Consider the following 19,345-nt stretch of genomic DNA (forward strand, 5'->3'; position numbering starts at 1 on the left):
TCTCGGCGATGGGTTTCAGGGGAGTAGTGGTGGAGGCCGTCCAATCTGGGCCTGCAGGGTGACGAGGGGTCAGACTGAGTGCCGCGCCGAGCCGTCCACCCGACCCACCTTCCACCAGGTGACGGGGCCGGAGCAGAAGCCCACATGTCAGAGTGGCGTCCTGACGCCGAGCGCCATGGAGGATGTGCAGAGCAGGGTCCGTGAGTGTGTTCCCGGTGGGAGGCGGTCACTGGTCCTACTGTGACCTTTTGTGATTGTTACCCTGGTGGTGGTGTGCAGGGGTGAGTGGGTAGGAGGCAAGCCAGAGCCGGTGACAGGTGTGATCCCTTTGTGAAGAGAGTGTGGTGGGAAGGGCGTGCATGAGCTGAAGTCACAGAAGGTGGTGGGGGCGTCGTTCCTAACCAAATGTGAGGTTGGGGGGGTCAGCGTTGGAGGCACCAAGCCCTGGAGCTTGCGTAGTGGCTCTGGGGAGAGAGGGGAGAGAAGGGGCAGTGACTTAAAAATGCTGTAGCTGCAGGTTGTTCGGGCTCTCCCAGCTTCATCTCGGAATGGGGTGTGTGCGCACGGTGGTGCTGCAGGGCTCAGATGAGCGATGGCTGCAGGAGACACTCGTCAGCACCAAGACATGGAGCCATCGACGGGCGTTGTCTGGTAGCAGTTCAGGTGTCAGTCCGTCTACAGAGGAGCAGCAGCTAACTGAGATGAATGAGGGCGAGTTTTCCTCATCATGCACCTGCAGGCACAGCCCTGGCCGCATCTCTCAACGCTGGCATCATGGAGCGGGGAAGACTGCCCTCCTCAGTGTCCTCCACAGAAACAGAATCAGTAGGTGCACGAGACGGACAGATACAGATATGGGAAGGGGTTTATTTAAGGAACAGGCTCGTGTAGTTACGGAGGCTGAGAAGATCTGCCCCTGACCAGCCAGAGACCCAGGAGGACCTGGCGTGTAGGTTCTGGGCTGCGTTGGGTGGCCTGAGAGCCAGGGAGCTCGTGATCCGGTTCAAGTCCAAAGGCAGGAAGAACTGATGTCCCAGTTTGAAGACCATCTGGCAGAGGAATTCTCTCTTGTTTTAGAGAGCATCCGCTTCTTCATTCTATCAGGTCATCAGCTGATTGGACGAGGCCCACCCACATCACGGAGAGCAATCTGCTTTACTCTAAGTCCACTGATTTAAAAGTTACTCTCATTCAAAAAGACTTTTACAGGGCCACCTGTGTGGCTCAGTCAGTGAAGTGTCTGCCTTCGGCTGAGATCACGATCCCAGGGTCCTAGGATCGAGTCCCACATTGCTCAGTCTGCTTCTCCCTCTCCCTCTGCCTTTCCACCTGCTTGTGTGCATTCTCTCTCTCTCAAAATAAAGAAATAAAATCTCTCTTAAAAAAAAAAAAAACACTTTCACAGAAACATCCCAAATAATGTTTGACCAAATACCTGGGCACCATGGCCCAGTCAAGTTGCACACAAAGTGAACCGTCACAGGGGCCAGATGAAGTCCGTGAGTTGGTGTCTGGGAATAGAGAGGCAAGCCGAGTTTGCTGCAGTGGTCAGGTACTTCCATGGGAAGACAAGACACCCCAGAGCACCTAGGAGGTCAGGGAAGGCTCTCTGCAGGTGAGGATGTGAGAGCCGAGACGGGATAGGAAAGGTGGGGAGGGAAGGGTTTCTCAAGCAGATGGAACAGTGTGTGCGAATGCTCAGAGGCAAGAGCAGATGACATGTGGAGGAACTGATAGGGTTTAGTCTGTTGATTTGCGTGGTGATTGGTAACTGGGGGCCAGAGATGAGGCTTTGTAGGGTCTGCTAAGAAATTCAGATTCTGCTCCGTGCAACAGAGAACTTCCTATGGAAAGTGGAATTATTGGTTATTTTAATGTGTTTGAATTCATTTTTCAAATACCTATAGGTTTGGTCATGATACAGACAATGTTGTAGATATTCCAGTCCTGGAACCTGAGAGATGGATGAAGTGTTCATTGGAGCAATGTAGGTGAGAGGTGATGCTTTGAATCAGGGAGTTGGCCACGAGATTCAGAAAGTGGAAAGATGGGGGAGCCCCTGAGCCTGGCTGATGACACAGAGACACGGGGTGAGGGGCTGCAGAGCGACCCCCAGCTGTCTCACTTGGGCCACACTGGCAGGTGGCAGGGCCAAACTCTAAGGCATGGTCAGCAACCAGCAGGTCTGGGGTTTGGGACTGGCTCTCCCCTGCCCAGTGTCTGTGCCTTTTCTGTGTGCCTGGCACTCGATGGCCGGATGGTGACAGGGAGGAGACTGAGGCCACTGGACAGCAACAGATCTTGGGATTCATGAATTTCAACCGCAGACCCGTCAGCCTGCCCAGCACATCAGGCTGTCCATTGTCATGATCTCAGTTTCTCACTTGGTTAAGGGAGTAACTCACGCATCTCTCTCGCTCACTCGCTCATGGTGAGTGGCCGGCACCATGAACACATGCTGGTTAGCAACAGGGTTTTGCCTGACAGCTTTTGCATTTATTGGGAATCCTTCTGAGTCCATTAACCCATCAGATCTGGCAAAGTGGTGACTTCCTAGTCCATGGATGAATGGCCTGCCCTCTTGCGCCGAGATGTGCTACGGTTCCTCTTAGAAAGACAAGGTCAGCACTTCTCGCTGTGTCTGGGACCCTGCACTCTGGTGGTGGCAGGCAGGACAGCTTTTCTGTCTGCTTCTCGATTTCTCTCGCTCCATAACTTTCTGAGCCTCCTTACACGTGCTGGGCTGCATGCTTATTCAGTGTGTTCCGGCCAGTTACCATCACCCGGCCGTGGGTGGTGAGGTTCCCCGTGCCCCGATTCGGAGGCTCTGCAGCCCGCCTCCTAGTCTCGACGTGCACCCCGTTTTCGGGTCCTTTTGTTCTGACACTAAATGAGCTCAGGCTCACCCTCGTCAGTTCTTTGCTGGGCCCAGAAATGTGGCCCCCCATCTCCTGAGGAGTTGCGGTTGCTCTTTTTATTGAGCTTAACTGAACATGTAGAAACAACGCTTCTAAGACTATTCACGGGACAGAGCAAGAAAAAGTACCTTTAAACTGCCGAGACTTCCAAATTTCACATCACAGGACTTTTGCCTAGATTTGATTTTTCTTTTCTGTCCTTCATGTCTTCAGTGAAAATCTTGAATTATACTAATCTTATCATGTTTACATACTTATTAGTCCTGTGTGTACATCAAATACTTTCCAGGTTATAATATCAAAATCTCAGCACTAAAATGATTGAAGGTTTATTTATTGCTCACCTTTGCTCTTTAGAATGTAATCAATTATAAATGGACAAACCAGTACGATGTGCACAAGTTTTTTGAAGTTGTTATTTTCTGTTTGTGGTCATCTTATCAGTTTAACATACAGTTAGCTTGGATATTTAAATTAGTTTCTAATATTTGGGTTTTAATATTTTTCTTTGACTTGATTTAATTTTTGAATATGTCAAATAAATGCATGATTTATGAGGTGGCGCATACTTCTCTCACTGGGGTAGGACTGTTTTGCACTTCGCTGAACAATTCAGGAGACCGCAGTTTCCTTCAGATGTTGACCAGTGGAGGGTGTTTTCACATGTTTGTTTGTTTATGGGTGAGATCACTGATAAATCGCTTCATGGGTGACGACTTAGGGCCTGTGCTTCTGGTCAAAAATGTGTATTTTCACGTCTTCAAGCAAACACAAATTTATAGTGTCATCTGTCCCCCGGTCATACCTCAGACACGGGCTGTGGCCGTTTTACCTGCTTTCCTGGGGTCTGCAAGGTTTTTTGAAAGATGTCTAGCAATTTAAATTTAAAAAGCTAGAGTTTTCTAATGAGAACCTGAAATTTACTCTCTAACTTAATTGTGCAAAGTATTTTTCCTTTATAGTAGTATTGCTGCGATACTCTTATTTAATTATATATTGACCAGACATGGGTTTGATTATAAATGTCATTGTATAAAGTGTTGACTGAGCAGTCTGATGGCTATTTCACTTTGGTTCTCTTAGACACCAGGGAACATCGCGGGGCTGGTGTGCGGGAGCAGGGCTGCACAGATGGTGGGAGTCAGTCTGCCTTCCAGGGCATCTCTGAAATGATATCCCCAACAAGGCTGTCATTTTGCTCTTCAACTGCATTTGCTCCCATGTGAAAAGTCTGCTATATGCCACCAAATCGAAATAGACATTTCAGATTACATCTAGTGTACAATTATGAAATTAAGATATTTTATTATAGGATTACCTCCAGACAATTGGTTGAACCGCTATTCAGTTTATTATGATAACATTACAACCATTAAGGATATTAAGTGCGGTAAAGTGATTCCAGAACTTTCCATTAGAACTCCGATTTGCATTAGGTAGCTATATGTCTCCACTTAAAAATGTCCAAAGGCTTCTCTTCCAAATACTACTAAATCATTTGTTTTAATACTAAATGATAATGAACAAAACAAAGACCATTTTTGTAATTGAAAATTATGATGATTTGCTGGCACATGGTCATGCATAATTAGTAAATTCCTTTGAATTCTGGCCACATTATTGTTCAGTGTGTATTTTCTGCACAGGAGTTTTATTTATGTCACACAACACAACCTTTCAGGGTTTGGGGAATGATTGGGACAATCATTTCTAGGGCACGGGGAGTTTGGGGTTACCCACATGCCTGTCCCCTGCATGTGTGTAAGGGTGATTTTAGATTCTGGAATGGAATCCACTTTTCAATGGATTCTGGAAGGATTCCAGCATGGATTCTGCATTTTTGCTTAGTATTTGAATCACTGTTTATTCAAAGAATAAAAACTATATTCATTTCTTATCTTATATCTGATTAACATCCGTTTATTTTTTTGTTAAGAGTTTTCTAGTAAGAAACATGATGTTATATGAAGGAAAAGTCCAAGACTGAGTGTCACATTCATACACTGGAGGACTGAATTTTATTTTTAAATGTAAAATCATGGAATGAAGTACTGGTGTCGGCACCGTAATGGGCATACTGAAGTATTCGAAAAGTTCTTGGACGTTAAGGGGAAAAATGACCTGCGGTTCTTGAGTTCGGTACTGTGAGAGGTTTCATGAAATTAGGCTTGAAGATTAGCTGGATTATTTCATATAGATTTACCCAAAGATATTAAGAAATATCTTAATATTTCTTAATATTAATAAATATATAGAAATCCACTGTCAAGTGCTTGCTTCCACGTATAGAAAAGGCTCTTAGATATAACACTGTCTTCAAAAGAAAGAAGGTTGTTTTTCATGATGCTGTGTTAGCTTACATTATCAGTTCTTTGAGTTGGGAATTATAATGACTTTAATTTGGGAAATGTTATTCCCTTTTTTTAAGTAAAGAACACACATTGGATTTTCTTTCTCCGTTCTGATTTTTCAAAAGAGCAGACCGAGTGCCAAAAGAACCAGCCAGTTCAGTGGAAAAACGTCAGTAAAACAGTGTCGAGTCAAAGCGAGGAGGTCATTGTCAGATGGTGTTTTTCAGATGCAGCAGTTCTGGTGTTCGGTGAAATGTCAGGTACCCAGCGCCTCAGGGAGATACACCTGTCACCACGCCCTCAGTCAGGGATGAAGGGACTCAGCCTGCACGGTGCTCTGCTCTAATCATGGTGGCTCCGTTCTTCTAGGACCGGGGTGTCCAACGAAGCTCCTAAGTAGCTGAAGGGCAGAAGAAGGGCGTGTGTCCGCTGGCCCTGGGCCCTGGAGGGAATGTGCTTCAGAGGCCTTCAGAGGGGCAGGCTGTTCTCGGTCATGTGTGCCCGCCATAGGCCTGGCGCATGAGATGGTGCTCAAGCATATTTGTAAACACGTGATGTGTGCGTGTGATATGTGGTATTCCCAATGTGCAAGGACCACATAGGATTTCTCCACGCCACCATCCGAGAAAGAGAAGTGGCCTTTTCCCGCTGACCTTGCACGTTTCCACCCAGGGGAGGACCTCCCCGGCTGGCCGAGCCCCTGGGGTTTGCAGTGAGAATGCGATCTTCACGGCGGAGATGCAGCTGTAGACCGTGAGGAACAAGGGCTAGGGAAGGGCTAGGGTATCTGACAAGTTAAGATTTACTTCAGGAAGAGAAGAGACAAGAGAACAAGGAGGAGGGACAAGCCCAGGGACAAGATCCCAGATCCAGGATGCAGCCAGTGGCCCAGGAGGGCGTGGGGGTCACAGACGAGCCCGTAGCAAGTTCAAGCTCATGAGCTCCGACGAGGTGACTGAAGAGAGAGGATTCTGCACGCCGTGGTGATGCCTTGAAATGAACCCTTGTTGACTGAATCTTCGAGCCGCTATGAGTAACAAGCAGGTTTGTTTACTGTTGGCCCCTGGACTTCCTTCAGCTGGGAACTGGGCTGGAGCCACAGGGTTTATCCAGGTTGAACTGGAGGGGAGTGAATTACAGCCTCAGAGCCTGGCCTGGGTGGTCACTCGGCTCCTGTGGCAGTGGAGCACATGGATATAGCTCCTAGGGTGTTTTTCTCCCTTTATGCAGCGTGAGGTTCGGGTCCATAAAATGGGGTGGAATTGTTCAGACACGCTGTATTTGAGTCTGGGTGGTGGGAAACCTGTTTTTAAAGCAATTCTCTGCAGTCAGAATGTACAAACAGATGGTGTTGAGACTTTGTTTTGGATAGCAGAGATAAGAAGCCTTTAAACGTTCTGTTAAATGCAGTGTTCTGTTAACGTAGGACGGCCGTGTGCATAAGACAGGTAGTGGATCGCTGTGATGAGAGTGGTTGGCGGCAGCGCAAATCTGGATGTTCTTGTGCTGGGTCGTCTGTCTCTGCACTGCTGGCCCCCTTGGAGCAGGGGTCAGTCTGGAAGGACAGGTCGACTGGCCTTGGCCCTAGTGACTGTCCCACCTGCCAGGACAGCCGTGGCATGGGTATTCAGTCAGGATTCGGTAGATTGTGCTGCCAGGACAAGTGGATTCAGCCTTTAGCCATTTCCAAGGAGAGCTGTTCACCGCTCACATCCAGGTGCTGCAGGTACAGCTCAGGTGCAGCTACAGGGCGGCTCAGGCAGGGCTCAGATGCCGCTGCTGGTGTGGCTCAGGTGTGGCTCAGGTGAGGCTGCTGGTGCAGGTCAGGTGTGGCTGCAGGGTGGCTCGGGTCTGGCTCAGGCATGGCTGTAGTCGGTTCAGGTGTGGCTCCATGACCTCTCGTCCCATGACCACGGGGAAGAAAATGCACTCGAAAGTCTAGGCTGGTACGAATGAGGGAAGTGACGCAGAGTGGCTGGGAATGTGGGAAAAGCAGTTTTGCACCCACAGTACCCACGTCGGTGGAGGGCCTGCCTGTGTGGGCTCTGTCTCACGACCCCGTCTGCCCTGATTGGGGAGTGAAGGCTCGGGGGCCAGGCCAGGTTTGGTGTGAGGGCCAGTCTGCGGATCTCTGATTTCGATAGTAAAGTAGAAGAAAACATCTATTTGGAAAATCCCAAGTAAAGTGAGGACCAACATGAAGAAAATGGAAAGATTTAAATATTTAAATATATATGTGACTTGACTAAGGTTACACCATGATGTGATACAGGACATTGTATTTTCTCTATAAATGAATTCATAGTTTAACTATAACACCAGTCAAAATGCCAAGGGTACTTTTAAATAGAAGAAATTAATTCTGAAGTTCATCTGGAATAATGAACAGGTAAGAATGAATATGGACAAGCCATTTTTGAAAAATAAAAAGACACTGACCTGCCCTAGCGAACTTGAGCAGGTTGCCAAACGCTGTTGTAACGGAAAGAGTGTGGCATGGGGCGTGAGGCAGGTCACGCAGATCGGTGTCTGCAGCCCGTCAGGAGCGAACAGCATGGGAAGTTTGTTAAATAAATAGGTGAGAGTAGTAGATGGCACTGATATAATTGTAGTTATTTTGAAAATAATATTAAGATCTGCTACATGCATTCCAAAGAGATTAAGTAATTGGTGTAAAAAACTACACTCCCACTCAAAACAGATATCAGACTGTGTTTCTGTCAAATCATTGACAAGAGTCTTGCAGAGTCTAATAAAATGGGAGGAAATCACAGGGGACCGACCTGAGGTTTCCCCTGTGGGGCTTCGGGGGTACTGGTAACTGGACAGCATCTGGGTGGGAAGGAAGTTCCAGGTTGGAGCAACTACAGGGACCCCAGGGGCCTGGAGCACCTGGTGACTGAGAGTCACCTGCAAGGTGGGCGCGGGTCGGCGCCGACGGCGTGCAGGGCCGGGCTGGGCGGGCGCCGTGGGAACGCTGTGGACATTCACGCTCCCCTGGAGCTCCTAGGAAGGGTCGGCGCCTGATACCATGGGCAGTATCATTCATTCATGTGTGCGTTCATTCATGAGACCCTGGGACAGACTGCATTTGGGAGATTTGGAAGTTTGGGTCCCACAGGATCATGGATTTGCTAGACTAGGTCTCAAACCCAGAAGTTCTGACGTCCATGTCAGCACCACAAATGGGTTTGTTATTTTGTTTTGCTTCATATTTCTAGAGTTTAAAATATATCATTTAAAACCAGTCCAAGAGCAATAAATCATTTTAATATGATGTGTTACTCAGTGTCTGGAAACGCAAGTAGCTATCGGTCATTACTGAACAGTTAATTTCTGAAAGTTCTTCCCAGCATTCAGTGCCAGATGCAGACACACAGTTTTTAATTGAAAACCACTGTAGCGTTGTTTTGTGGAATTTCAGGATTATTAATCAGACTCTCGAGTCGTGTCCCTCTTCAGGCACTATATGTGAATACTGAATAGAGTAGAGGACAGGAAATTAGTCCTCCCCCTTCCAAATTTCAGGTGCTCCTTGGCATTCGCTCCGTGCCTGCTATTGGATACACAGAGAACTCGGCAGAGGTCACAGTACAAGGACATCCCCCTGGGAAGTAGGTTAAGAAGCTGTAGATTGGCTTTCGCCAACATCCAGAAACACAAATAAATGAGTGAGGGAGACTACGTTTTGAGCGAAAAGGCACTGTCAGCCCCTCGTGTTTCCGGGGCGCGACGCCTTTGGCGACCCTGCATGGCCCCCTCTCCCTTCCCCCTGTTGGAGCCTGTGCTTGCTCCCCCGCACCCAGCCCATCGGGACACCGGATCCCACCGTGTCTCCCCGTCCTCGCCCAGCGGGTGAGGGCAGCAGCCTCCTCCCGCCCTCACTGTCTTTCATCCTTGACCCCCTCTGCCCGTGCCCCTCCTTCTTAGCTTGACCTTTGGTTAATCTTGTCAGTTGTGAATGGTTGAACTTAATGATTTTTGCCAATATTCTCCATCTATCGTGGAGGTCTGGATTTTCGGATGTTCTTAGGTGGCCCAGAGAAATGTTTCTTTGGGACTGTGTCCTGTTAGATGTTCTCTGTGCACCCGGAACAGCCTTCTGGAGGCTTGCTCGTTAGGACGCACCCATGATCTTTCAGTAAGAGACGCAGGAGCGTGTGGTAGAGGCGCTGCTCGGGTCTGAACACCGTGCAGATACGAGAGGGTTTCCAGTTTCCTCTGATCCTCGCCTAAACTTTTGGTTTTGTTGTTTTTACCAATCTGTTGGGTATGCTAAGAAACTTCATAAGCGTTTTGAGGTAATTATTCTCATTCAGTTCATAACCTCCTGTCTTTTCCTGATAAGCCGGTGTTATGTTCTGCAGGATTTCTGAGTATTCATCGTCAGCGATTTGGAATTCCATCTGGTTATGATCAGAGCCTACATTCTGACTGACAGTGATTCTTTGTGGTTGAATTGGGGCGGCATCCCATGGGGGCTCCGAAATGAGTTTTGTTTTGTTCTGAAAGTAACCTCCATGCTGCCCCCTGCACTGTGGGGCTCGAGCTCAAGACCCTGACATCACAAGTCACAGGCTCCACCAGCTGAGCCAGCCAGACACTCCTAAAATGAATATTTTTAAAATTCACAGCTTTTTCTTTCAGGATTCACAATCATGTTTCGAATCTTCTGTACCTTTGATTATTTTCCTCTTATTCTAACAGCAGATGGACTAAAAGGATTATACCCAAATCTCCAACTGCAGTTTTAATTGTTTGTCTGCATTTTTTGGGTATTGGTTTTATATTTAGAATAGTTGTTGGAAATGTGTGTGATCTTGACTGTTGAATCTTCTTGATTTATTGTTCTTTTCTTTATTTATTTAGTATTTTAGAGAGAGAGCGAGCGGGGGGAGGGGCAGAGTGAGAGAGAATCTCAAGCAGACTCCTCATTGAGTGCGAAGCCCGACGTGGGCTCGATCTCTCAACCCTGAGATCTATGGCCTGAGCCAAAATCAAGAGTCAGATGCTCAACCGACTGAGCCACCCAGGCGCCCCTTGATTTATTGTTCCTTTTATCAGTGTTTTGTTGTCATGTTTTCCTTATTGTTGTTGCCGGAATATCTGTTCTTTTTTTTTCTTTTTCATATATGGGTTTAAATTGGTTTGACCCCCTTTGGGGAATTCATATTTCCCTAATTCATGTATCACTGTCCTTTCCTTCTCAACTTTTTCGCATATTTTCATGTGTCTTCAGTTTATTTCTTGTCATTATTTTGTTGTCTGCAGATCTCATGTGAAAAGCTTTCAAACTTGAAACAACCACTTCCCTTCTGTCTGTGGGAAATCTGTTCTTTTCCAAGATAAACCGTTACATTGTCTGCCAATAATGATAATTTTTTCCTCATCTTTCCCAGTCATTAAACACCATACTTCTATTTCCTGCCTTATTAATTTAGCTAGGGATTTTTCAGAGCAACGTCAGACAGTAGTGATGGTAGTTTAATAATTTTTGACACCTGTTAGCAAGATTATCAGATTTTTCCTCCGGTTTATTTAGGTGATTTGTTGCGTGTGGATTATTAGGATATTCTTTTGCTGACATGTAACTGTCTCCATGTATTTGGCATATTATTCTTTTATTCTACTTATGAACTGATTATTGGGGAGCTAAAGACAGTCTATTTATATTCAGAAGTGAGATTCATTCTTCATTTATTTCTGTTCTTTCTCTGTGTTTGTCAGGTTTTTAATTTTTCTGTCGGATGTGGTGAGAGTAATTCCCTCTTTCCTGTACTTTGAAATCCTTTACGCAGCATAGGATTTCTTTCCTTGAAAGTTCAAAAGTCTGTACCCATTACCCATCTAAGCTTTGAGTCTTTTATGAAGAAGGCGCTGATTAAATTCTGAGTTTGTTCGTTGTCTGAAATCTTGCGTTCTGATGAGTCAGTTTCTACGGAAGTTTGCGACTTCAGGGAGATTGTGCAGCGCTGCGCCTCTCCCAGTGTGGCTTCCTACATCAGCCTCTTTCATCCACATATTCTTCTCTACTTTGGTTTACAGGCGTTGAGTTTCCTCAAGTGGCACTGCAAACATTGAATTCAAAATTTAATAAATCGTCTCCTGATTCCTGTGATACTTTTATTTGGCATAACGTTCCTCTGGTTTCCCCAGCTGGTCTCTATTGTTAGCAACTGTATGTTCTTAAATATGCACTGCTTCGCCTCACTGGTTTTCCCACTTCTCAGCGGTGCTGAATTCACAGGCTGGGTTTGTGTGTCTGCAGCAGCAGCAGCCCGGCCACATCTTGTCCTTGCTCCCACGCGTGGGACCCCGGCACACTCCCACGGGACACACCCCTGATCCGTGGCGCATGTTTTCCGGCTGTGCCCACGGGCTACCCCTTGGCCCACGCTTCATATGTACACAGGATGCATAGAAAACACACGTGTATACAGCTGGTTCCTCCTAGGCTCTCTCTTCCTTCCCAGACTGGATGGCACGTGGCTGCACGTGACCCACAGGATTGTTGTTGTTTAAAAGATATTTCACGTGGTTTCTGGTGCGTGAATGTCTCCATTCCCTTGGTATCAGGATTGTGAGGCTTATCTCAACAATATTTTTTTATTAATTCCATGGATCTGAGCTGAGATCAAACTTGCTATCTAACTCAGAAAACCCAAAATATATTTTATACATAATACCCTCAATGAGGTGTAATTCACAGACCATACAAGTTGTACATTTAACGTGCACGATTCAGTGGTTTTAATTATACTTACGGAGCTGTGCCAGAGCATTTCCGTCAGCCAGAGGGAAACGCCACACCCTGGCTGACGGGTCCTTGCACCTGCCCCATCTCCGCCCCGGCAGCCGCAAGTCTGTGCTCTGTGGATTTGCCTTGTCCGGAGCTTTTGTGGCCTTTGGTGGCTGCCTGCTTTCATCGGCACAGTGTCCGCGAGTCATGTCTGTAAGAACTTCATCTCTGCCGTGACTGGGTGTTATTCCATTCGTCACTTGATGGACATTCAGGTGGTTTTCACCTGCTCTGAGTGACACTGCTATGGACACGTTTGATTCTGTTGGTTCCGTACATGGCAGTGGATTTGGTGGGTAGTGTGGGTGCTCAGTGTTCGGTCCCCGGGGGGAAGGGCCAGCTTTTCTGCAGGCGCCCAGGGGGTCCTCAGCTCCTGGGCTTCACCAGCACCTGCTCATCTCCACCTTCTGATGACGGCCACCCGAGGGGTTGAAGTGGCGAGAAACCTGTATTTTAGACATACTTCTTGTGTTCAAAAATGACAAAGTTTGAATGAATGAAAAGCCTAATGGAGAATATAAAAAGTACCCATTCCAGCACAGACAAAAAACTACTCAGCATTTCAGGGTAAAACTCCCCAGGCTTTTTTTCTATGCATGGGTGTGTGTCTGTGACGTTCTTCCCCAGAAAAGGCCCCTACTGTCCTGATAGGTAATTCAGTAGATGTTTTCTGCTTTGCCACGCAAGCCTAATGCCAGTATTTACTACCTCACTTCATATTCTTCTGACTACAATTACTCAAAAATATATTATCGGATAAATGTGTTGCAAAACCATTTCTTTAATCACTCACATTGAGCACTTAGGTGGTTTCATATGTCTCACTATTGTGAATGATTTTGTAACACATTTATCTGATAAGTATTTTTGAATATAACTATTGTTGGCCCCTTAAAATAAAGGCAAGCATTAAATTATTGAGTCAACATTTGTGAGCCTTTAAACTGTTCATCAGGAGACTGTGAAGTGTGTACCACTTGTGCATATATACATGATTTTAAAGAAATACATGCCCTTCCTCAAGCTGAGAAATTATTTATCATTGGTCAAATTTTCCCTCATTTTTGGTCAGAGTTGCTTCCTTATCCTTGGTGCCACTTTATCATCTTTATTAAAAAAATACTCACGTGCCTCAGCTTGATTATATATATAATATCATATATATATTATATATTTATATCTGTATAGATATAAATAAACCAGGATCAATTCAGTGGTCAGAATATTTAAAGTGAACTATTATCATCTTTAATTGTTAGGATATTTGTGCATTATTCATTTCCATAATAATTTTTAGCCAGTTGCTTCTTCTCTAACTACAGCCTGATAGAATGAATCTATCCGTTTCTGCTACCAGATTGAAAAAAAATAAAAGAATAGATTATTGTGGAAAAAGAATGCAGTCATGGCATAGCTAGATCTGCTTGTGAAACGCACAGTGACTTCTCAAAGTACCTTCTTGGAGAACCCTCTTGTGGAACAGGTAGCAACCGCAGTGCCCTCACCCGTGGGGACCGGGTCTTCCTGAGGTCGTGGGCTCCATCAGCCTAGCTCCCACTCGTTTTAATAGCGTCCAGATGAGCCACTTGTGCCATTTTCTTTTTTAATACAATGAGTCCAACTGTAAAGGAATTCACTGTGTTTATGATGAAACTGTCTTCTGAAGAACATGGTTATAGAGGGCCACCAACTGTAGGATCGTCCTGACTTGTACAGTCAGGTGCACGTCCGGTTTTGTGAATGTTCCAGTTGATGCTAGCGAACCTGCTGAATTCAGGAACTCAGGCCATTGTCGTTAAACAAGTCAGAAGCTTATGCCTGATGGAGTCAGAGTCTGATGTGATATGTATCCCCAGTGAAATGTGTGCTACGTCAGTAAAATTTAGGTATATTGCTAGTTCATCATCTGTTTTCCAAGTGCAGTTTGTTCTTCCCAAATGGGTCCATGTTTTGTGGAGGAATGACATCTTTACTCACCAGTACACACCTGGACAATCTATTCCTCTTTGCAAATCCACGTGCGTGTGGAGAATGTGTAAAGCACCTGCAGACTCTGCTTCTAAAAGCAGCGGTACCTCTTATGCAGTAATGAGGGTTTGTCCTTAATTTTGCTTTTTGAAAGGGGTGATAAATTATCATGTAAAATATATAAAGAACTGTTTAAAATATATATATTAGGGGCACCCAGGCGGCACAGTCAGTTTAGCATCCGACTCTTGGTTTCGGCTCAGGTCGAGATCTCAGGGTCATGAGATCGAGCCCCGTGTCAGGGTCTGCAGTGAGCGGGGAGTCTGCTTTCTCCGCCCCTCCCTCCCATGCTTTACTCTGTCTCTCTCTCCCTTTCTAAAATAAGTAAATCTTTAAAAAATATGTATCTATAAAGAATTGTTTTGGGGCGCCTGGGTGGCTCAGATGGTTAAGCATCTGCCTTCGGCTCAGGTCATGATCCCAGGATCCTGGGATCGAGTCCCGCATCGGGCTCCCTGCTCCTTGGGAGCCTGCTTCTCCCTCTGCCTCTCTCTCTCTCTCTGTCTCTGATGAATAAATAAATAAAATCTTAAAAAAAAGTAATTGTTTTGACAACTTCAACAGTAGTATCTGAGTGACTGACAGTTGAATTCTAGAAACGATAAATGGTAATTCATTTATTTTGCTTTGATTGTTTTAATGTCTTTTATGGCTATCAAATGTGTATACTATAGGACTTTTTTCCCAGTAGTTTACTCACAATTGATTGCATTTTAAAATATAGTTTAAGCAGGTGGATATCTATTTTAAATAACATTGAAATGCTATTTGTGTTTGTGTGTTATCAAATCCAAGTTATTCAAATGTTATGCCATTTTGTTAGAGTCTTCTGATCTTTGTGACTTTTATAGCATTCTTTTTTTGCAGAAATAGAAATCAGTTAGCAGCATGAACCCTACCTTCTTTACCCTAAAAGTACATTATAAGTAGGTCATTACTGACAGACCTTGCTTGTTTTCTTTGATAGCTCTAAACTTGCTGGGATGGGGAGCCAATCACCTTATATCAGGGAGCCAATCACCTTGTGTCAGACGGCTGAATGGCAGTTACTGGTCAGTGTTACTGATTAAGATTTGATTTGAAACAACTTTTAAAAACAGACATTTAAGAGACCTAATCTGTGGCACTTTCCTGGATTGTGGGAAAGTATATGTCCCGCTTCGTCACACCACCGGGCAGCCGTGTCTCTGAGAATCGAAGCCGATGCTGTCCCAGGAGGTTTGGGCGCACGTTTGCATCTGTGTCTTTCCATAGCTGGGGTAGTGAGGGTCCGGTTCTGAGATCCTCCTGGCTATAACAGATGGCTGCCCTGTCTGGACTTGAGCTATCTGAGGAAGGATGTTGGTCTTCGAAGAAGTGAGGGTGTTTGCATCCCCAGGTCCTGATTCTCATCCCAGATCTGCCCCCCAGGGCTTGCCTTTTTGTGGATCTGGGCTTCCTTCTTTCATTTCTAACCAGCCAGCTTCCCCATGGTTGTTCTCAACCTTTCTGCCCGCGGCTTTGGATGCTCAGCAGGTGATTTCAGGGGCAGCCCAGTTTAGAACCCCTTGCCCGGCCCTGAGCTTCCGGCCTCGACATTTCTCTCTCCTTTTTCTTGTTCAGTACCTGTGCGCCCTCCCCCATCGCTCCCACCCAGCCCACCATGGCTCTGAGGTGGCTGCCCTTTCCTGGCCTCCAGGTCCCTGGAGAAGCTCAGGGACAGAGGTGGGGTCTCTAACTGCCTTCCCAAAATCCACGATCTACCGATCTTGTTAGTCTATTGCTGGTAGGGAACCGTCTCCTAAGGTACAAATTTCCCTTGGGTTCCAAATTAAAAATGACTTGGGTTTTTTTCTATAAAATTCATATCATACTTGATGACATGAATCATTTCAAAAGATGTGATGGAAACACGGTTTCTCATGCAGCTGAAAGCATAATGGCAGGTGTAGGTAGCGGAGGGCTCCTCCTTCTGCCACCGTGACTTTTGACGCTAATTACGCTTCAGAAACGCACCCCGTGACAAGCGGGGCCTGCTGGCTGTCAGAGGAGCTGTTCGGTTTCTGAGTTTGCTTGCCGTTCACTTTGCTTTTCCTGTCAACTCTGAATCAAGTGAAGTGGATGGATTTTCACTGGAAGCTAATGTTAATTTGCATTTAGAGGCTTGCCGAAAAAGGCATGTCTTCTGTCGATGTAGATCCTGAAGCGTGTGCAACTGGCTGGGCCGAGAGCAAGTGAGCTCCTGGCCTCTGGCTTCATGCCTGTGGCCTGAGTGGCGGGCTCCCCTCCCAGGTGTGTGCGGGGGCCGCCCTGGTGGGTCCTCGGGCGAAACAACGTCTGGCTGTGGTGCAGGTGCCCGGTCTTGCCCCTGTGGTTCTGCCTTGTACACCTTGTTAGAAAAGCCCGATGGTCCACGAGATTCTGGCTGCACAAGTTTCCAGCTTAATCTCAGCATCTCTGGAACTTGGGAGGGTCTGTGGGACTCTAACTCCCGAATTGGGTCTGTTGCTGCCCCCGTGGCATTTCCTCTCGTTCCTGGTGGGCGTCCGTGCTGCCGCGAGCGTCCGTGCTCTCAGGGGACCCTGGCTGGGCTCTTGGGCCGTTTTTCTAACTCTGGGCCATTTTGACCCACAGTTGTAACTCTTACAGCTTGACGATGCCAGAGTTGTTCAATTCTGGGATGCTATCAACAATAACATGAATAAAAACCATTACTTTCTGTAGCACTACAAAGGGCAGGGAAAGCAGCCAAGGAAATGGGGAGAGAATGTCTTGTAGTTGGCATCCTGATGGCGTGGGCACCAAGTCCCAGAGAAGAGTCCTGTGGGGACCCGTGGCGGACTGCAGACACTGATCCCTACCAGAGCAAGACCCCCACCCCTCCTCTGCCCTTCCTGGCCCCCAGGACCCCTCCACTCTAGGCATTCCAGGTCTTTCTGTTGAGGCCCAGCTGATGCACATTCTGACCGGAGCTGCAGTGACCAAATAGATCAGTTCTGGGACAGTTCACACACTTTTCTTTAATTTTCCCGTGTGCAGATATTTCTCTTTTTAATTAGTATTCCTTTAATGTTTTCAATAAAGGATTCAGTTTTCTCCCTTGAACTCAAGTTGTTTTGGTGGATATATTCCTGGGTATCTAGTGGATTTTTGGAGGAAATTCTTAATTTTTTTCTCTTGGTTCTATTGTGTAAATATACAAATTATATTTGCAAAATAACTGTGAATTTTTATTATTGTATATAAATTATTTTTATTGTTATGTTAGTCACCATAATTACATCATTAGTTTTTGATGTCATGATCCATGATTCATTGTTTGTGCATAACACCCAGTGCTCCACGCAGAACGTGCCCTCTTTAATACCCATCACCAGGCTAACCCATCCCCCCACCCCCCTCCCCTCTAGAACCCTCAGTTTGTTTCTCAGAGTCCATCGTCTCTCATGGTTCGTCTCCCCCTCCGACTTACTCCCCTTCATTCTTCCCCTCCTGCTATCTTCTTCTTTTTCTTTTTTTTAAATTTTATTATGTTATGTTAGTCACCATACAATACATCATTAGTTTTTGATGCGGTGATCCACGATCCATTGTTTTCGTATAACACCCAGTGCTCCAAGCAGTACATGCCCTCCTTGATACCCATCACTGGGCTAACCAATCCCCCCTTGGGAATTGGAGGGGGAGATGAACCCTGAGAGACTATGGACTCTGAGAAACAAACAGGGTTTTAGAGGGGAGGGGGGAGGGGGATTGGTTAGCCTGTGATGTATATAAATTATTGTATAAATATGCAACTGTATTTGCAGATTACATTGATCGAGTGTGATTTTATCTAGCCATATAAGTGATTTCTGACATTTGCATACTTCCTGGTTTTATTTGTGGACCTCAATATCACCTGTAAATATTGAAAATGCTGTTGAATTTTTATACCTTTAAACTCTTTTTTCCTGTCTCATGGGAGACAAAGTTGTACAGAAAAATGCTGAATAACAGCAGTGAGGTGGGTATTGTCACCATTTCATGTGAGGTTTTTGGAGGGGTTTAACTGGTCACTCTTTTACAAATTCACAAAATTACTCTTATTTCTGCTGATTTTAGGAGCACTTTGTATGTTCTGTGTATGAGTCTCTATCAAATACATCTAATGCCAAGATCACTCACTCTATGGATAACTTTTTGATCTCTTCGTAGTATCTTTTATTGAACAGAATTTCTCAATTTTATGTAGAACAATTAGTCCCTTTCTCGATTAGAACTTCAAGATTAGAACATTTCCAGGCTAGAACTGTTTTGCATGCTGTTCAAGTCAACTTTACTCTGAGTCCATGGAGATATTTTCACCTGTTTTCTTTTAAACGTTTTGTTGATTTACTGTTCACATGTAGCTCTGAAGTCCAGCTAGATTTGATTGTTTCCTAGGCTCTGCAGTCGGGCGGTGAACTCATTTTTTTCCTACATTCTTTCCGGACATGACTGTCATGCTGCACTTATGACAAGCGAGGAGATCACACATATGTGAATTTTTTTCTGGACTATGTATTCTCTCTTCTCCACTGAGCTATTTTTCTTGAGTAAATACCCCATATTTTAATTGCTACAACCTCAAAATAGTTCTTGATACTTGGCATTATAAGTCTTCAGCTTGGGTGTTCTTCAGGATTGCCTTGACTATACGTGACTGCGTTTCTGTTTGAAATTTAGAATTATTTTGTCAGTTTCTAACAACTTGCTGGTGTTTATGATTTTGTGTTGTTTTGAATCAACAACAGATTAATTCAGAGATTAATTTAGAAAGAAATGACTTCACAGTACGAATCCATCCAGTTCATGAACATGATCTGCAACTTATTTAGGTCTTATTATTTTCCTCTCAGTAACACTTTCAAATTTTTAGTGTAGAGACCTAGTGTGTCAGTTTTCATTAGTTGATTTCTGGATACTGGCAGTTGTTAATGCTACTGGGAATTATATCCTGTTATTTCAGCTGTTATTATTTGTTGCTGATATATTGAAACATACTTTCACAGTACTGTCATAATACACCATTAACTGGTAATGATGTTAAGGCCATAGGCTAAATGTCCAAATGTTCATGTGACAGACATAGACATAGATACTTTTGAATTATCTCCATGCTTAGAGATTCCATCTGTGAACTAGCTTCATTTTTCTTCTTTCCTTTATGCATCATAAATATTTAAAGTATATATTTTATATATAATTGCACTGGTCAGGAGCACAGTGTGGTATTGAAACGGCAAGAG

The 19,345-nt window shown here is 45.2% G+C and overlaps 1 protein-coding gene across 1 annotated transcript in view; it reads left to right on the forward strand.

Annotated features, from left to right (window-relative positions):
* The window catches only part of SNTG2 (syntrophin gamma 2), a 339,157-nt gene that overhangs the window by 149,019 nt on the left and 170,793 nt on the right, over positions 1 to 19,345 (forward strand). Inside the window, exon 11 of the mRNA XM_088026250.1 lies at positions 58 to 196. Within this exon, the coding sequence (XP_087882376.1) occupies positions 58 to 196 (139 nt within the window). The remainder of the gene's footprint in view (positions 1 to 57; positions 197 to 19,345) is intronic.

The sequence above is a fragment of the Eumetopias jubatus genome, unplaced genomic scaffold (assembly GCF_037043125.1).
Source record: "Eumetopias jubatus isolate StellerSeaLion01/CBP00866 unplaced genomic scaffold, mEumJub1_p1.0 scaffold_9, whole genome shotgun sequence".
Taxonomy (NCBI): Eukaryota; Metazoa; Chordata; class Mammalia; order Carnivora; family Otariidae; genus Eumetopias; species Eumetopias jubatus.